Below are 18973 nucleotides of genomic sequence, written 5' to 3'. Positions count from 1 at the left end.
TACATTTAAGGGAGTTATGAACGTTTGATCTTTTCAGCTACCAGTAATTGTGTAACAAGCTTGTTTGCAATGTTAGTTAGGTAATACAATATTTTGTATGTTTTCAGTTTTACGACGTCAAAGAGAAGGCAACAGTCGAGGACATTCTTCAATAAATCAGCACGAAAAAGGAAAATAAGTCTGTTTATTGGAGCATCGTTATCTCGTTGTCTAGCTGGTGAAAACTAGAAAACTCAGGGCGAGGAGAGCACATACAGAGGGCCACCTCAATGTTGTGTACTGCTGGGATATTTATAACTGGAGCTATTTGTAGCTATTAGAGCTATTTCATTATATTTTGTAACTTTGTAATGTATTCCAATTTTTCATTTGTTTTAGTTAGTTACTGTTCTTACTACCTTAGAGCAACATTGAGAACATAATTTTCTCAGGGATTAAAAAAGTATTCTGATGAAGAAGACAATGTTCAAACTGGCCCAGCCAATCACGTGACCTAAATGCAAGTGAACTGTTGTGGAAAGAACTAAAGCTTTGAATTTATAGAAGGGAATCTTCAGGATTTGAATATTGTTTGTGTGGAAAAATGGGACAAAATCACATGTAATGCATGCAACTAGTTTATCCATACAGGAGGCATCTCGAAGCTGTCATCACCAACAAAGGCTTTTATACAAAGTACAAAGTAAAGTATTTGTACAAAGTAGTAAATATATTTCAGTAAGTGTGTTCAATACTTTTTCCCTGTATCATTTCTGATTATTACACACACATGGACATCTATGGTTGGATTTCTTTGCATGTGTGGATTGGATGACGTCTGGTGAGAATTTCATGTCAGTAGTACTTATATAAATATATTTACTTAGAAAGTTACTGATGTTTTCTATATTTATTTTACCTGCTGTATGTGCTAGTTTTCCCCTTTAAGGCCTGTTCTGCCTACCATTCTGAGACCTAGTGCCCTGGAAGAGTCTGATAATTCAGGTTAAACTAAATTAAGGAGCAAATCTATTCAACAAAATTATTCTAACTAGAATAGATGCGTGGGGCACGATGTGTGCAGAAAGAAAATGGCCTGAAAGTGGGTCAACTGTGGTCTTTTGTAAATATAGATCTAGAAAATATTTGCTAACCAAAGCTGAAATTTCATGGTAATCATTATACATGTTTAAACCAATGAAACATTATTTATTTATTTATTTTACAAATTGGGGCAGGTTTAATAGAAAATAATCAAAGAAATTGATGATTTCAAATGAAAGGACCCAATTATTGAAAATGAAAACATTTCAATTCATAGATAAAAATAATAATAAAATAAAATCTAAATTAAAGATTCAAGCATACCTGCTAAAACTTGCCTGGTGACCCATGCATGTAGAGATGAGTGGATGAAGTCATATGAAGCATTTGAGGCTTCTTCCTGATTCAAAGCCTCAAAGACAGATCATACCAGAGGTCAGTTGCAGTTATGGCACCCAAAAACTACAAACGGGTTCAGTGAATCACAAATGATTCACAGAACTCATTGATTAAAGTTCAAACACAAAAGAAATTCAGTCTTAAGCAGCTGTGCTTTTATTATAAAAATCAGTGCCTGCGAATCAAAGTGTTACATTTTGAAATGTAAATTTACTGATTCAATGTTTAACAGTAGAGCTGCAGCTATCGATTATTTTAGTAACTGAGTAATCAAACAATTCATTGAATAAGAAATAATATAAATAATTTTGTCTTATTAATGAGAAATAATAAATATTCAAAAGAGGGAAAAAAAACTGTTTAACTGCATACAACATTCAGTTAAACATGCAGTCAAAAAATCCCAACTAAACCCTACATGTCATATTGAAATTTCTTTTTTGAATAATTTCTGAAATGCAAAAAATATATAAATAATCTCAAGTACAGTCAAAGTTAAATAAAATAAGATATATATATGAAATCTATGGTATAATAAAATGATCTTTCCTCTGTCTCCCTCGAAGGCTTTCTGGTGTTAATAGGGGCCGAGTTTTAGTGCTACTGAAAACAAATGTTATGATGGAGCAGACATTAATTAATATTAATAATCCGGTGTCCAACCTAACAACCCTCAGGTCTGTGGCTAGGAGCTTAATGGCCCATGTACATTTTTATTGGCTGCCTCTTTGTTCTTCGCAGTGTGTAAACAGACTCCGAGTGCGTTTAATTGTGCCAGAGTCATCACTGTTGATGCTGTATTAGGAGTGTTGTCGCAAATGTGGGTGAAACGCTTGCATTTACATCATTTAACACATCTGCGGGCTACAGAGCCACGCACTGAACGAAGCATCAAGTTGATTAATTAATTTGATTGACTGAACAGGTATTCCTGATGCGTGCCCTGTGCTCTATGTGTGGATGCATGCTCAATCATGCAGGTTAGTAAATCCCAAAAGGTTGGTTCATCTGGACGTAGCGTTTTCGTCACTCATCCAAGTGACTTCTACAGTCTCAGCTGACTGCAGGTTTCCCCAACCTATAAACAGTACATTTGCACACAGTGGGTTTGGTGCTGTGAGGAGCTCAGATGATCATGTGCCAACAGGCTTATTTTGCTCATAGTGAAAGGTAAGGAATGTCAGAAAAATTATGCATAGTTAATTGTAATCAAATATTGACTTGCTTCATTGCTGTTGTGCTTTTTTTAATGTAAACTCATGTTTTGCAAAAAAAAAAAAAAAAGTGTACGTGATGGAGGGAAATGGAGATCTTTTTTGAATTCAGTACTCCACAAAAAACCCCAGAATTTACAAAAACTATCCCATGCAGCTGAAAAATGTTTTTTGCAGACCTGTGTTACAACTTTCACTAATGTTTACATTAACTTGGATTGTGAAGTCAGGGTTGGTGTGGCTTCACTGCAGAGTCTATTTCTTATTAATGGGCTGCATGCTACAGGTATTTAAGGTGGCATTATTTAGACCATTGCTTAAAAGACCATGGCTATAACCTTAGTCTTAGCTAACTGTAGGCCAATCTCCAACCTTCCTTCTATCTCTAATTCTTGAAAGAGAAGTGGTAAAACAGCTAACTGATCATCTGCAGAGGAATGGTTTATTCAAAGAGTTTCAGTCAGGTTTCAGAACTCATCACAGAACAGAAACGTCATTAGTGAAAGTTACAAAAGATCTTCATGTGGCCTCTGACAGTGCTCGTCCTGTAGACCTCAGTACAACACTGAATACTGTTGACAGTATTATTTTATTACAGAGATCAGAGCATGCCATGGGAGTTAAAGGTACAGAACTGCAGTCATTTGAACCATACCTAACAGAATATAATTTGTTCATGTAAACAGAGTCCTCTTCACACACAAAACTAATTGTGGAGCTTCACAGGGTTCTATGCTAGGACCAATTTGGTTTCACTTAGGCAGTACTATTAGAAAACATAGCATATATTTTCATTGCTATGTAGACGATCGCCAGCTCCATCTGTCAATGAAGCCCAAGGACATATGGCAATTAGTTCTTAAGAGACAAAATTCTGACAAAATTCAGATAAAACTGGTGTGCATATTAGAAAAAACAGGAACCAAAGTTGTATTTTTGTTTTATTTTTTCACTTCGTTTCAGCAGACTGTCTCAAGCTAATTCAAGCTGAATTTCAGAGCTCATATACTGTCATTGAAATAGCAGTAAAAACCAACATAAATATATTCCCACGTACCAGGTTTACCCCCCCCCCCAAAAAAAAGCCCAAAAGACAAGGGACAACTGTGTCCTCACCAGCACAGTACTGGTGGAAAACAAATACTAGCTCCAGCTGTTGGTTGGATAATTCTTTGATAAAAACAGAAAGGGGCACAAATAAACAGAGATTAGATGGGTTTGGATAGGTGTTTTTTTTTATTTTAAAACTTTCTATTAATGAGGTCTCAAAGTGTAAGCAGAGCAAAGTGCATCTCCTACCAGTAACTTACAGCCTAAGTGCTGAGCTTTCATTCAAAACACATTTTCATTCTGTCTGAATCTCCATGTCAGACAAACAAAAAGTTTGCTCCCTGTCACCTGACAGAAGAAGAGAAGTGGTTTTTATCTGTCTTTATGTTGCATCTCGTTTCTGCGTTCAGCTCACAGACGGTGGGTGGGGTGGTGTGTGTTGCAGAACAGTGAACCTTCCCCTTTGCGCTACAGCTGTTCACTTCTTCCTCACATGTTGGTGCTCATCCTGGTCTGACTGTTGGCTGGTGTGAGTTCACCCTGGCTGCCTTCTCTGGGTGGAGACTGAGAACAGGAGGAAACAAGTAAGGTACTACTCTTGTTCAACAGCATAGCTATAAACTCTGTAACATTGAATAACAGATGAGGTTCAAAAAAGAAAGAAGACTTTAAAAATCTTAACAGAATATTAAAACCCCGAGTCCAACAACCATCAGGAGCTAGTCTTAGTTACTGCCAGCAATGTTGACCAAGTTCTTCCAAATGTGGTCGAGGAACCGAATGGCTGGTGGCAATGAGCCAGATACCCCGTACTCCTGAAGCACCCACTACAAGGATACTCCAAGGGCCTTGACGAACTCAGAGCAAGTCCCATCCGCCCCAGGTTCCCTGCCATTAAGGAGTTGTTTAACTACCTCAGTGATTCCATTGTGGAAGGCGTGTCAGTGGGATTAAGTATTCATTCACCAACCACCTCTATCCTTAGTTAAAGTCAGTAGCACTCCACCCGCACTATGTATCATGCCAGTAGATAACTGGTTTCTCCTCCTGAGTCACCCAATCCAATTTTAGAAACCCCCCTCTGTTAATATTAATACTGTAATCTGTACCATTCATTAATTTACAATCAAATACATTTTAGATATGCCATTAAAAAGAAGCTCATCACCAAATCACACGAAATTTACTGTAGTCAGACTTGATAATAACCTCTATCTCAACACAAAGAACATTATGAACAACTGAAAAAGAAAAAAAAAAAGTTATTCACTACAATGTGAAGAGAAGAAAATGTCTCTACCTTGACGTGAATCTGGTTGCGCAGCACAGCAGCACGGAGAATCATGGCTTTGGCTCGTCTCTGGAACTCTTTGCCCATATGAAGAGACTTCTCAAATGTGGTGCTCCTTTGGTCGACGTCCCTCGCATACAGAATCTACGAGCAGGTCAGAGTCCCAGTTTGTCAGGGTTCAAACAACAAAGTACCTGTGGCAACGGTTTGACGTGTGCAGCATTTTCACCTTGCTGTGGGAGTCGATACGTGCATTAATGAGACCCTCCAGTATGAGCTGGGTGAGCTCGTCCTCCAGAGCTGTTACTGTTGTGTTGAACGCCTGAGCCATCTTGGTCATGTCTGCTGACACGTAGGGGCTGAAATACTGGGAGGAGGAAAAAAAACAGAAAACCCACACACAAGAAAAATATCAGTGCTCAAAAACATGACACTTGAAAAAGTTAGTACAAAGTACAAAGATTTATAGTGATTACATTAGTTTGGTCAATCATCTTTCTCAGAAATGCCTGTGCATGTTAAACAGTATTACATGTATATGAGATGCTTCCTTGTAACCAACACTATCATCTTCATTTACAGATCACAACACTTCACTAAACCTGTCAGCAGCTGCAGTGCCATCGTGTTACCACAAGCCAAACACACACAGCACAGTACTGCTGACTGGATTTAGGCAATCAAACTGTGAGACAACACTGCCACCATCAAGTCACAATAACTGCAGATGAAACAGATTCCCCCTAATATTCATCCAGTACTCAGATATTCAAAAACTGCGTAAATCCATTAACAGTGACAGTCATTATGACAGACAAGTGAAACTAGTAAAACTTTCAAATACCTAATATTTTATGTGACTATTTGTTCTCTCAAATATACACATTCCCTTGTTTTTGCTTTGTTTTTTTGAAGCCAGTGATGGTAGGATGTAATGTGTTACTATTGGATAAAGGTGGCAGCACTACACCAATGCAGGGGGCAGATCTATCTTATGGAGGGGCTTCATCCTGCCACGGCTACTATTTATACACCCTGTTTTGTTCCCCCCCCAAAGAATCAGCAGCAACTTGATTATCCTATGCACGGTCAGTGTGTATGCAGTATGTCTCACCTGAATCAGGGCTCTGTTCCTGATCTGGCTGTACAGTGTCTTGACATGTGGTGCCAGGTACATGTCCAACAGGAGGTTATCCTGCAAGAAACAGCACAATCATATACTGCACTTTCTGTGTGTGTGTGTGCGCGCGCTCATATTATGCAACAGCGGGAGCATACACTCTCCTTTGACGCATGTGTAGTGTTACTTCAGGGGTGGGCAGTTCATTTTCTCTACTGGCCACATTAGAAAGTGAGGAGGCCACATCAACAAGCTGAACTCAGTTCTGGTCACTATTAATTTATGTTTCTCTTTTCTTTTTGGTCTTGAACAAATGTATTAAAGTCAGGTACAATGTCTGAGCCTTCCATTCTGCATCTGAGAGCTCTGAAATATACTCGCCTCTCTCTTCAGAAGACTCTCAATTTTGGTTCTTAGGTTCCTACCCTTTAGTACTTTGAACAGGCAAAGCCAGCTGATAGCTGTGTAGTAGCCTACATCACCATGTGTTACATGTCTGTGACTCAGTGCTCTTACCCTGATAAAGTTAACTATTTGAAATGGACTGGTTCTTAGCAGTTTTCTACCCTACCTGAGTACTCAAAGCGCTTTATGACACATGCCTCATTCACCCACTCAAGTGCTTTCTAACATTCACCATGCAATAGATGCATCGGAGAGCGACCTGGGGGTTAATATCCTGTTCTAGGGCTGTTCGATATAATGATATATATTGGATGACGATATAAAAACGTCTATCGTTTCATTTTACGCTATCGTTTGTTTCGTGGTGTCGCAAAATAAACTGTTTACGGCAATATTTTTTTTCATCGTTTTGATGGTCACTGTAGTAGTTACTATATTAATTTCTTAAAGTTCTCTCTTTCTCTTATATTTAATATAACCACACTACGGACGGACAAGCGCCTGTTTTTATGGGTTGTCGTTAGCAACAACGACGGTAACACCACCACATGTCCGCTTGTTTATTTGCCACATAAACCTTTCACAATAAACCTCAAGATCCTGTTGAGAATTTTCAAAATAAACGGAATCATGTGAAAAAGTATGCAGAGTATTGACGGATGAGAAGCAAAAAAAATAAATAAAAAGAGTCGTCAGGTGCTAAAAAATAAACCTTAGACTCAAACATTAGAACAGGCTTTTCCCCGCAGCACGCCGTGTAATAAATACTCACAAAGAAAACGGCGGCCGTTACAACCTATGTCTAAAAATGTGTAGTTTCATGCATCGGTTAAAACACTCGACTCCAGGTACACGACGCCCAGCTGGAAACACTTCACCTACCCCAGATTCACAGAATTTACAGAAAATATTAAATTTTTTGTGATTTATATTGTTATCGGGACGATAGATGTTTTATATCGGGATATAAGATTTTGGTCATATCGCACAGCCCTATCCTGTTCAAAGATATCTGGTATGCAGACAGAAGCAACCAGTGATTACAGGATTAGTAGCACGTTTAGATGACCTGCTTCACCTCATGAGCTACAGTTCCTCATCAACAACATGGTTAATTTTTAGCACTGATATACACAACACATCCTGTTGTTTTATACAGTGCAAAACTCAAATTATTTTCAGCTCCAAGTTCATTTTAAAGTTAATTAACAAAACTGAGTAACTGAGTTGCATAAATATCATAGCTCTCGTCCAGAACTAGGGTCTGCTTTGTTTTTCAACCGCAGCTCCAGATTTCCTGCACTGTCCTCAGTCTATCTTGGAGAGGGGCCCATTCTCATATTCTTCCAAACACACTTTGATAAATTCAGAGAATGAGTTAGTGTTGTGTGTTTGTAGTGATAGTGTGATGAAGCCCTTTCAGTCTGTTGAACCTTTCTGGACAGTTATTTGCCTACAGGGAGATCACACCATTCAACTGCTTATTTGGAAGTACTGACATCTGCTGGTCATTCGATGTACAGCAGCCCTGCTGTGATAATAGATGTGGACCACATACCAGTGGATATGCAAACGTAATGATGTGTCAGTTGTAGAATAGCTATATGAAGTGCTGTATAATATACACACATACACCTCTAACCATCTGTGAGAAGATCTGTTATTATTGAGCGATAGCATATCAAAATGCTCCCAAACTGCTGATATTTTTCACCTTTTTGGTGGCTCCATAATGTCCTTACAATCTCCTTCCAAGCTCATTATGATCCTCAGAATCACCTCAGATCCAGTTCATACAAAAATGTACTTCCCATGTCTTTTCATCAGCTCAAACAGGGCCTCGTTTATCTTTGGTCAAGTGATATTCTGAGGAAAGATACGGGTCATGACACAGGCTTCCTCGGCTCTACACAGGCCTCAGGGCTTCAGTGTCAGACATAACAACACTACCTGCTAGCAAAGGTTCAGCTTTCCATTCCTAGTGAGTGAAGTTCTTGTATTTCTCTGAATGTTTAGTCTTGCAATGGAGACTCAAAATTCAATCCTTAAGCACAGTAATTTGTGCACCAGAACTTGCATGATGTATACCTTTATACATTTGAATTCTAACCCACTGACCTCTTAAGGGCCAGTAAGGGACAACTAAACGACCAGATGTGGCCCAGGACCCAAACAATGGCCAGTTTTTTGTTAGTTTAAAAACCTTTCATGCGCTAACCTTCATTTCATCCAGTAGCTTGAGACAGGATGCATATTTAGACTCGTAGAACTTGAAGATAATGTCACGAATTTGAGGTTCCAACTCTAGAAATAACTTAAAGGAGCTAGGAAGAAAAAAAAAAAAACATAGATACAAAGTATTAGCATGGATTGCTGTCCATCACTAGAACTGATTTCTATCCAAGAAATATTTGTACACCAGCCTACCTGCTGGAGATGACGTTGCGCTGAAGCTCCTGTCTGTCAAACGTGGCCAAAGCACACAAGCCCCCATACACAGCTACATTACTGGGCGACAGGAGCTGCAGGGAATACACATAATGATATTTCTCCCAGCAATTAGACTCATGCATAGATGCTCATACTATGTCCTACATTTTTAGGATCCAAACACACTGGTTGAGGTGTACATGTAACCATGTAAGTTACTAATACATGGTTACAAATGAAAGAGGATAGAAGACATGTGGGTGATATTCCTTTTTTTAAAATCTGAGATGCTAATGCTTTAGTGCAACACCCAATGCAATGTTGCATGTTACATCTTCAGTTTTCATGTACGAGCTCACCTCTGGACAGTCACAGTGGTCAAAGGAAGCCTGCAGGAAGCACTTGGCAGCTGGCTTGTATTTTCGAGAGGCCAACTCGGCCAATCCTGATGCACCAACAAGCAAGATGAACAATATACTGGAAATCAGGTCACATTTTTCCAAACTTCATAAATACAAGACCAATCTTGGTTAACAGAAAGCAACCTCTTCAAAAATCACTCACACACACACACACACACTCACCTGCAGCACACTTTAATTTGGTGAGGACAGCTTGATTTTGACTATCTCGCTCTCCTCTTTGCTTTTAGGGGGGAGGAGAGCAAAAAGAAGAAATTTACTATAAATATTTTATTACTCTTCATAAAAGACTGGACACAATATATAAAATAAAAGAGATGCTGAAGTATGTAAACTGTGCTCACCTCTGCAATTTCTGGTGTGGACTCTGCCTTATTGACGTAGCTCAGCACGTGCGACCAGTTCTGGAGGTAAACACTAACCTGTGAACGCACAATTTAAGTCAAAAAGACTTTGTTTACTCACGTGCTTAATCAGACAACTCAATGTCTGTAAAAAACAAACAAACAAGCAAAAATAACCCAAAAGATTCTGTTGTGTGTAACAACTTTTCCAGGTTTTCGAATTCTGTTAATTGGCTGAAGTGCTATCTGTAGAAAACTACAGTGACACTGAAAGTGTCTTGGCACAATTCAGTCTAAGTTATATAGTTCCCAGTACATATAGGTCTGTGTACTGGGTACTATAGCTGGGAGAAAGTCTGGAAGTGCTGACGTGCACACAGATTTCAGTAAAGTGAAACATCTTGGGCAAATACTCATATACTTTTCTGATGTGCAGAGTTTTGCCAGAACCAGGTTTCTATGTTCAATATAAACTTCATCTCTCAATTGTAATAAGAATTGTGATAAGGCTAATAATCCCTGGACAATTGTGTCAATGGAAACAGTGACTGCAGCAGCAGAGCACTGTGCTTCCTTCCTGCTGTACCTTGATGACATTCAGACACATGTTAATGACGTGCTTAGCACTGGTGCAGTAGTCTCTGGCTCGAGAGTAGCACTTCAGAGCATTACTGAGGTCACCACAGTCCAGATAATGGTCCCCCAAGTCATCATGGCCTCTCCTGGGGAGAAGGGATGGAAGGTGAGGAGACGGCAGACATCCACAAAAACAATGTTATCTGAAAATGACCAATCTGCTCATCAAAAAACTTTGACCCTCACTAGTTTTGTATATATTTATTATTGTTCCAGCAAAAAAGACTGAGACAGCACCTCTCCTTCTGCTTCTTAGCTGGATTACTGATCTTATTCAATGTTCAGTTGGTCTTAAGCTTAAACTTTAGATTAACAGTAATGCTTTTGCAACCACACCTGATGCTCTCTTTGATGGAGTTGCCCTTGTAGTTCTTAAGATCCGTATCTAGTTTCTCCAGTTTAAGCAGAGCCTTTTTTCTGGTCGATTCAGCCCAAGCTGAGTCCAGGGGAGGGGGAACAACCCCTCCTTCAGGAACTGTGTCTGGCACACCCTGCACTTCCCTATAGGTGGAGCCCAGGAGAAAGAAAGAAAAAAAAAAATCACACAGAAATATTTACAAATCTAGAAATTGAACAATTTGCAGGCTGGGAGTTAAGACTTTCCAAGCCTAATTTTAAATGCAGCAATGCTGTTTTGCTTATCCATAATGAAGCACAACACCTAAGTTTTTGTTTGTACTGTTTGAATCATGCTGTTCTTTGCTACACCAACCTGTGCTACAACACAGGATTTAAGGATTTGGGAATGTCTTGTTAAAAAAAAGCAGCTCTGTCCAAAAGGAAGCACCCAATTGCTGGGAGAGGACTAGAAAGAATACCGTGTGGCCTCTGTGAGTTTGCGGTGAATCTCTTCGTAAGTGTCAACATTGAAGGTCCTCTGAACAAAGGTGAGCGCCATCTTCAGGGCCTCCACTCGGAGCTGAGGGCAGTGCTCAGCAATGAACTGCAGTCTCTCAATGCGCATTAATCCGCTATAACTGGTCGCATACTGCTCCAGATCCTGCACAGACAAGGAGTGAAACATCTGTTCAAAAACATGTCAGAACTGCTCCGATTAAACAGTCAGGTAACACTTTCATCAGTGGATGATATAGCTCCGCATGTACAAGGATTTTAGCTAACTTTTCGTTCATTCACACCCAGAACAGTTAACAGAAACAAGAATCAATTAGCAGCAGGAATCTGCGTCACATGAAACATTACAAATAAAATAAGAGATATTGGGATATATGTAACAGTTTGTGAGACAATACCAGTGTGGGGTTCTCCACAATATAGTTGGTGTCTGGAGCATTCTGCTGGTCCTCCTGGGGATCTGCATCAATCTGCATGGGCTCCACAGACCCCTTAGAAATAGATCACATACATAGTTTTGTTAAGTTCAACAACAGACCTGATCTTGGGACTAGATAATGCGTAATTTCAAAGGGCTTTTCATCAGTAGTTCACTGGTGCTTAAACTCGTACTGTCCTATAATGGATACGCAATATGTTCAGTAGAATAAGTGGGCACAGCCCCCCCCCCCCATTCCTTAATGCTTTTATGCCTTTATGTTGAAAATGCAAAACAGGCGCAGTGATTTTTTGAAACATATGCAAACATAAGCTTTTCTTGGATGGCAGCCATCTTTTGTTCCATTCTCTGTCAAGATGATACCACACTTTAATAATGTTGAGCTTTGGAGAGGACAACCCCTACATGACAGGAAAACACAGTGGAGTGACTAAGGCAGAGCTTCCCAAAGTGTGGGGCATTGCAGGGGGGGGGGGGGGGGGGGGGGCACAGTATGAAAGGGGGAAAAAAAACAAAAACCGCTTGGACACTGCTAGCACGGGGCGCCCACACAAACGCAAAGCAGGAGATGAAGCATCGCTGAATATGTTTCCAAACCAACTTCATTCTAAGCCAAAGATTAGAAAATATGATGAAGCATATCTTCCCTTTGGCTTCACCTGCACAAGTGCCAAGGTATGTCTCCCCTGCATAATTGGTTTTCCCTTCGTGGGGAGCACGCTGGGCTCTCCAAATCACGGACAAACAGTATCCCACATTCTTGATTTTTAGTTCACAAACACTTGTTGTAATGACTAACTACTCCTGACATTTTGAAGATGTTAGCTCTTTACACAGTAAAGTTACAGTGGGATACAAATAATATAACATACAACATTGTTCTTGTAAAACAAAGGGGGGCCTAGCAAAAACAGTTTGGGAACCACTGGACTAGGGCTGGGCGATATGACCCAAAATTCATATCTCGATATTTTTTAGCTGGATGGCGATATAAGATATATATCTCGATATTTTTTAAAGCCATAAAGTAAGAACAAAAAAGAGTTCTTAGTCAAAGCTGTGTCCCAGATGTCACGCAGGCACTTTTATTAACATACAGCATAGATGTACATGAAAAAAACTACTCAAAAATAAATTATGAGCATTTATTAAATAATAATGCTCCATAAATAAAAGAAAACTATGTTGTTTTTGTCCATAACAAAAAGCTCACAATTGTGCAGTCAAAATGTAAAGTAACAGACACTGAGCATAATAACAAAGATTTCACAGCTGCTCTGTTCCCAACTTCTGCTGCGTGACTGACAGCCTGGAGTTTGAAATCCTCTTCAGGTGCCATTTATGGTCCTTATACACACACAATACGGTAATATTACGTTGAAGCACAGTGCGTATCACTCCTCGAGGCTCCTCGGTAGCCGTAATGCTCCGACAATCCATCAAGCGGTGCAGCTCCGTAGCTTACCAAAGTTGTACTAAAACATTTTTTGAGAGATTGCTGAGTGCTGTGTTCCACATAAAATCGGTTCGCGGTCATCAAGCACAACCAGAATTCATACATAAGGCGCGCTGTCAACTTTTGAGAAAATGAAAGGATTTTAGGCTGTGCAGCCCCTGTGGGCTGCATGGCGTTAGCGTGGTTAGCTCGTTAGCGTGGTTAGCTCGTTAGCACGTTGACGCCGTCCAGCCCCACGCACGGAGCGATGCGCAGTAACTCGTTAACGGAGATTTGCCGTGTTCATCTTGTCGCTGCCTGCAGGTGAAGCTATGGGGGAGGAAGGGGAGTTGTGTTCAGTGAAGGAGAGGCGAGGCGGAGTAACGTTGCGTAGAGACAAAAGTGGACGAAAGAGAGGCAAACTTATGGCTCCACAACTATAATTATAACGTATATATCGATATAAAGGATATTGTCACATCTTATATCTCGTATAAAAATATATCGATATTTTTGAAAAACTCGATATATCGCCCAGCCCTACACTGGACTAAGGTATGATTTTACTGCATTGGCAGTAAGATAGATAAATAGAACTTCATTAATCACTCGGATTATTAAACTGAAAGAAATTTGAATAGTAAAAAAAATTAGAATAAAAATTAAAGGGAAAAAAAAAAAGAATATAAACATAAGCATAAATAAAATATATATGAACATAAGCAATGTAGCAGCCAAAACGTCTATTGCACAGTATTTCGACTATTGTTATTTAGTGTTTATTTGTGCAAACACTACTGCTTATTTGTCCCCGCCCTCCTTTGTCCTCCTGTTTTCCCGCCCCCAACGAGGAGTTAAACAGTTTGATGGCGTGTGGGAAAAAGGAGTTTTTAAGTCCTAGACATGGGGAGAAGCAAGCTGACGCTGAGCAGACTCCTTTGGTTATTTATGACCATGCAGAGGATGCCCAACACTGTCCATAATGTCTAGCAGTGTTTTTAGTGTCCTCTTCTCTGCCACTGTCACCAGAGTGTTCAGCTTCATGCCGACCACAGAGCCAGCCTTCCTTATTAGTTTGTCTAGCCTGGATGAGTCCGTCTTTGCTGTGCTGCTCCCCCAGCACACCACAATATAGAAGAGTACACCGGCAACCACCGAGGAAAGCCTCCTGTGGAAATACAGTCTGCTTTGGCCTTTTTTATACAGGTGTTGCATGTTGTATGACCAGTCCAGTTTGTAAGTGTACATTTTTCAGTTACAGCTACATTTTTCGCCAATCTTATGTTTTCTAAAAAGGTCTTGCATGGTTGAAAATCTGACTTTCCCATTTCTTGAGGACATGACTTTCACACAATGTTCATCTCCTGTAGGTAGTTTTTATGCCACCCACATCTGTTGTCCAAGCAGCATTCCAAAATAAGCCAAATTTTGGCTAGTAACTCTTTGGGAAACACACTGTTTTTGCAAAACTACAATTTTATGCTTGTCAAATTATATTACAGAACAGGACAATTATTAGTCTCCCTATGAGTTTCTTTCTTCTTTTTTTTTAAAATAACCTTAAGTGCTGTTGGCAACATTTCCAAACATCTTAGTTTTACTTTGGCTGCTTAGAGTATTTGACTTTGCACACAGAAATATGATGAAATATGAAAACAGTAGGGCCAAACTTTATAACTCCCTGATCTTAACAGCTAAATGTGAATCCTTTTTGCTGGATAACAGCCTGCAGTGATTTGTTTTCAACACACCTCCCAAGCAATCCCAGACCATTGTTCAATGGCAATTCTCTTAAGTGCCTCCAGCAGATTTTCAGTGATATTAAAGTCAAAATTTTGTGCAGGCCAGTCAGAGAAAATTAGTTGAGATTTAACAAGTCAAGATTTTGACTTGTTCGCGATTCATTTTGTTGTTGCAGGGTGGGGTCAAAATGGTACTGAGGATCAAGTATTTTCCTGCGTATCAACATCAAGTATAAAATCCTAGTATCCCAACAACCCCTAGCTTCCAGTATGCGTAGTTTTTGTTGAGCAAAATTCAATCTGGCTTGAAGATGTTTCGTCTGTAGAAGTGACATTTTTCTTGGTCTGCAACCTTAAAGTTCATTTCTTTGGAGTGTTCTAGTGATTGTCTTCTTTGAGACTACAATTCCGGACTTGGCTAAATCATTCACTGGTATTGTTAGACAATCATTTTCTTTCCAGAGTCTTTTAAATCTTTCGCTTCCTACCTCACTATTCTTGTTCTGAACTTTGTAGCCAACTTTGAATTACTTGATGGTATTTCTCACTTTTTGACACTCGAAAACACTGATGATGTTGTATATCCATCTCCTGCTTCGTGAGCACCAACAACTATTTTTCTCAAATGTAAACTGTTTTCTTTTGTTTTTGGCATGACGCTTTCTCAAGTGACAGCTCAAACCCTTGCTGAGCTTAACTTGATTTTACAAGCTTTGAGCATTACAACATTACAGCACGTCATTGCACATCAGTGGTTTGGCTATGGCTCAATAAAAGGTTTTTATTATTGAGCTTCAGCTGTGAATGCCTTCTCACAAAGATAACTGCATAAAAGCTATTGAAACAATGTATTCATGTCCAGCTGTTGGACAGCTGATGCATTCTCTTTCCAGTAAGCAAAGAAATAATGTACCTTCATATAGCTTCCTGATTGACAGAGCTAACTCTAAACCTCAACTTAGTAACTGAAAAATTTGAGATACCCAAATTGAAATTTTAAGCTATTTTCTTACAATTGTGCCATTTTCTAGAAATCCTGACTTATTAACGGAAGATTTTGAAATACCCAGTTCAACATTATGAGTTATGAATAGCAAATGATTTGTTTTGTGGTTTTTTCCATTGCCATAAACAAGCTTACATGGGCCTGGCAGAGAACGAGACACAAATATCATGCTTAGGATGGACGGGTTCCTGATGTAAACAATAGGCATTTAACATTAGCTTGGCGCTAGCAAAGTGATACACTGAAAGATGGTATATACTAGAGTTTATTGACGTTGAAATTAAGCTATTCTTGACAACGGATACTTCTTACATATGTAATAATTGTGTTGTCTACTTATGGTGCTAGTAACTGCTATCCGGAGCGAACGAGCATGACAAGCTGCCAACAACAGGATATTAGGTATACTTCCGTTAGCTTAAGGCTACGACCATAAACACAACTGGTTCTTTAGTGTGCTGTGTTATACAAAGACTGAAACTTGCCGTGTCTGTGGCTCACTTTAAAAGCCAACCGCGAGCGTCGTTTTATCATTTAGGTGCGTTAACACCAGCGCTGTAAATGTTGTTAGCTAACCGAGGCCTTCAGTCAATTGTAATCCTTGAGTTCTGCTCCACTTCACAAAGCTTCATATCAGTTTTACGTAGAAGGGCTTCAGGGAATGTGCATTTTAAGATGCTTCGTGACATTTTAAGGGCCACTCCTCATTTCGGCATATGGCATTGCACTAATCAGAAATTACCTCTAGATGTCTTACACATTAGCTGTTCCTTCGCTGTAAGTCCTTTAACATGTAAAAGAGATAAATGGATTGTGTTTCACACACTTATGGTGCCTAGTACATGCCTATTAAACACAATAAACAACTACTGCGTAAGTGGTCTGTAATTGTGATTTTTAACCATGACAACCGTAACTACAAATTCAAAGCTAGCCTAGCCTGCTAAACGCTAGCTAAGGTGGCAGAGTTTCCAGCAGTCTTTGCTACATAAAAAAACAAAAAACATTTTAAACAGCATTTTAAACTCACCTGAAAGTTAAACACTTGCACGGGCAAAGGCATCTTATGTTTGTCTCACTTAAGAATTGGTGTCTTTGAGGGGGTGGGGGGTGGGATTGTAGCATGAAGACATAAATGTCTGGCGGACAGTTCAGCAGCCAAGCCGGACTGGGTTGGATCTCCAACTACTGGTGGGAGGTGGGAACTGCAACGGTAACCAATTAATTAAGAGCAAGGAAACTGAAAAAGAAAACATTGGTATAGAAAAATATTGAGATTGAAGAAAAATTAAACTGAAAAAGGAAAGGCTGACATTTAATGAACACAAATTTGTGTTTTACTTCTGCTGTTTTACATTTGCAGTTATTTTTCCTTTTTACTTTCACAATTGTTTTTTTGCCTTTTTCTATCTGTTTTTCAGTTTAATCAATGACTGTTTTAATCATGTGTCGCTGTTTTGGCCAGTGGGGGAGGGGACGAAAGGCGGGTTTCTGCTGAGTCTTTACGGTAATTTGCATATAATTTGCATCCAGCAGACAATTAGCTAACCACCTTAACTGAGCAACTTTGTAATGGATGTTACAAGTTAATTAAACTGAAAAATGGATTGAAACTGAAAAAATGGATTGAAGCTGAAAAAAAGAGATTGAAACTGGAAAAAAAAAGTTGTAAGCGAAAACAAAAAAAATTACAGTTTCAATTAATTGCTTTTCACTATCAATTTTTTTCAGTTTCAATACAAGATTTTTCAGTACATTTATTTCAGTTACAATATTTTTTTTCAGTTTCAATATTTTTTTCGGTTTCATTTCAAGGTGGCATCGTTCTGATCCCATATAATGTAGTAGTGCCTGTTAAGGAATAAAACTGAGGCATCGGTGGCCAGGAAGGGACAGAGGAGGAATACCTCCCCTTTCAGCAGGTTGTATCAGTCATGTCTACGTGCCTAAATGCACTGAGTTTCTACCACATGATCGGCTGTTTATTCAATCATTTATTTTGTGAGTTGCTCTGAATTGTTGAGTCTGAAGCTATTAAAGCACAGATGGACAAAAAAGTGCCTGTACAGGTGGAAATTACAAATCGTATCTGCTCATGACGGCTACAGTCCATCACAAAGAGAAAGTGACACTGACCACTTTAATCTCTCCCTCTCTGTGTCTAATCCTGTGGATGCTGATCAGTGCACTTCACTATCTTCTGCTGTACGTCACTGCTCAAAATCCGCACCCTATTAATAGCCAATAAGCTATTAATTGTTCATTCACAAGTCATCTATAGGCCTGCTGACACAACTTCACCACCAGTGATGGATTTTAGCTATATTATGATTATTAATTATGCTGTGTGTTGTAAAGCATTAGTTATGCTTTACAACACACAGAGGTTCAAGTGTTCATAACTGTACAGCAATGTCACTTAATTATTATTATTTCAAAAGCATAAACAGCAAAATCTTAAGTTTATATACTACAGTTTCAATCATTAGTAAAGGGGATTATTTGCCCATTATCCACTATGAAATGCTGGTATATTTTAGCTCGCCCTAAGACACTGGACTTGTCTCTTGAGTAATTGTTTTGAAGAAGCAACTCTTTCATTGAGTCAATTACTAAACAGCCCTATTTTTGATTAATCTGCTCTTTATCATGACTAAATGCTGCTTCAATGATTAATCTCACTTCTATAGTACACACTGAAGAGGGAGAGGCAAAGCAGAGATCCTCAGACCTATTTTTTCCCAGCAAATGCCTAGTTGAGGAATCCAGCCTCTCAATTGTATCCTTACTCTACCTCAAGTCTCCTTCTGGTTAGACAAAACACCTCAACTGGCTCCTTTTCATGTGAGGAGTAGCATCATTACTTAAACGCTGTGCATGAGGTGCAAGAAGAACATGACTGCACATTCCTTGGCATCATAATAAGACATCTGTTTGAGTATGAATGTTATATGAAAGCACTTAGGCATAGAAAAAAGAGCTTATATGAATGGGTAGATTGAGTAGAGAAGTGTGACACAAGAATCAGTCCTTTTATTAAACAGAAGTTTTTTGCCTTAAGCCTCTGTATTAATCTGCATTGTAAATAAAACTTTGAACTTTTCTTCAGAGCGCTGTGCTTGAGTCCAACTTAAACTAAGGTTATGACACAAGGGTGGCTCG

The 18973-nt window shown here is 39.2% G+C and overlaps 1 protein-coding gene across 1 annotated transcript; it reads right to left on the bottom strand.

Moving 5' to 3' along the window:
- Window positions 1-3056: 3056 nt before the first annotated feature.
- Window positions 3057-16980, bottom strand: gps1 (G protein pathway suppressor 1). Its single transcript, XM_084926846.1, has 14 exons — window positions 16842-16980; window positions 11588-11680; window positions 11153-11334; window positions 10671-10835; window positions 10285-10420; window positions 9699-9776; window positions 9517-9577; window positions 9292-9377; window positions 8930-9024; window positions 8721-8826; window positions 6092-6172; window positions 5207-5344; window positions 4987-5121; window positions 3057-4250 (listed from the first exon to the last, which is right to left on the bottom strand). Exons 1-14 carry the CDS (start codon window positions 16872-16874, stop codon window positions 4176-4178), a joined length of 1464 nt encoding a protein of 487 aa, XP_084782972.1. The 5' UTR covers window positions 16875-16980; the 3' UTR covers window positions 3057-4175.
- Window positions 16981-18973: the final 1993 nt, after the last annotated feature.

This window comes from Perissodus microlepis, chromosome 4, assembly GCF_051167445.1.
Source record: "Perissodus microlepis isolate ML-2025 ecotype Zambia chromosome 4, ASM5116744v1, whole genome shotgun sequence".
Lineage (NCBI taxonomy): Eukaryota > Metazoa > Chordata > Actinopteri > Cichliformes > Cichlidae > Perissodus > Perissodus microlepis.
This window is presented reverse-complemented; position numbering and strand designations above follow the sequence as displayed.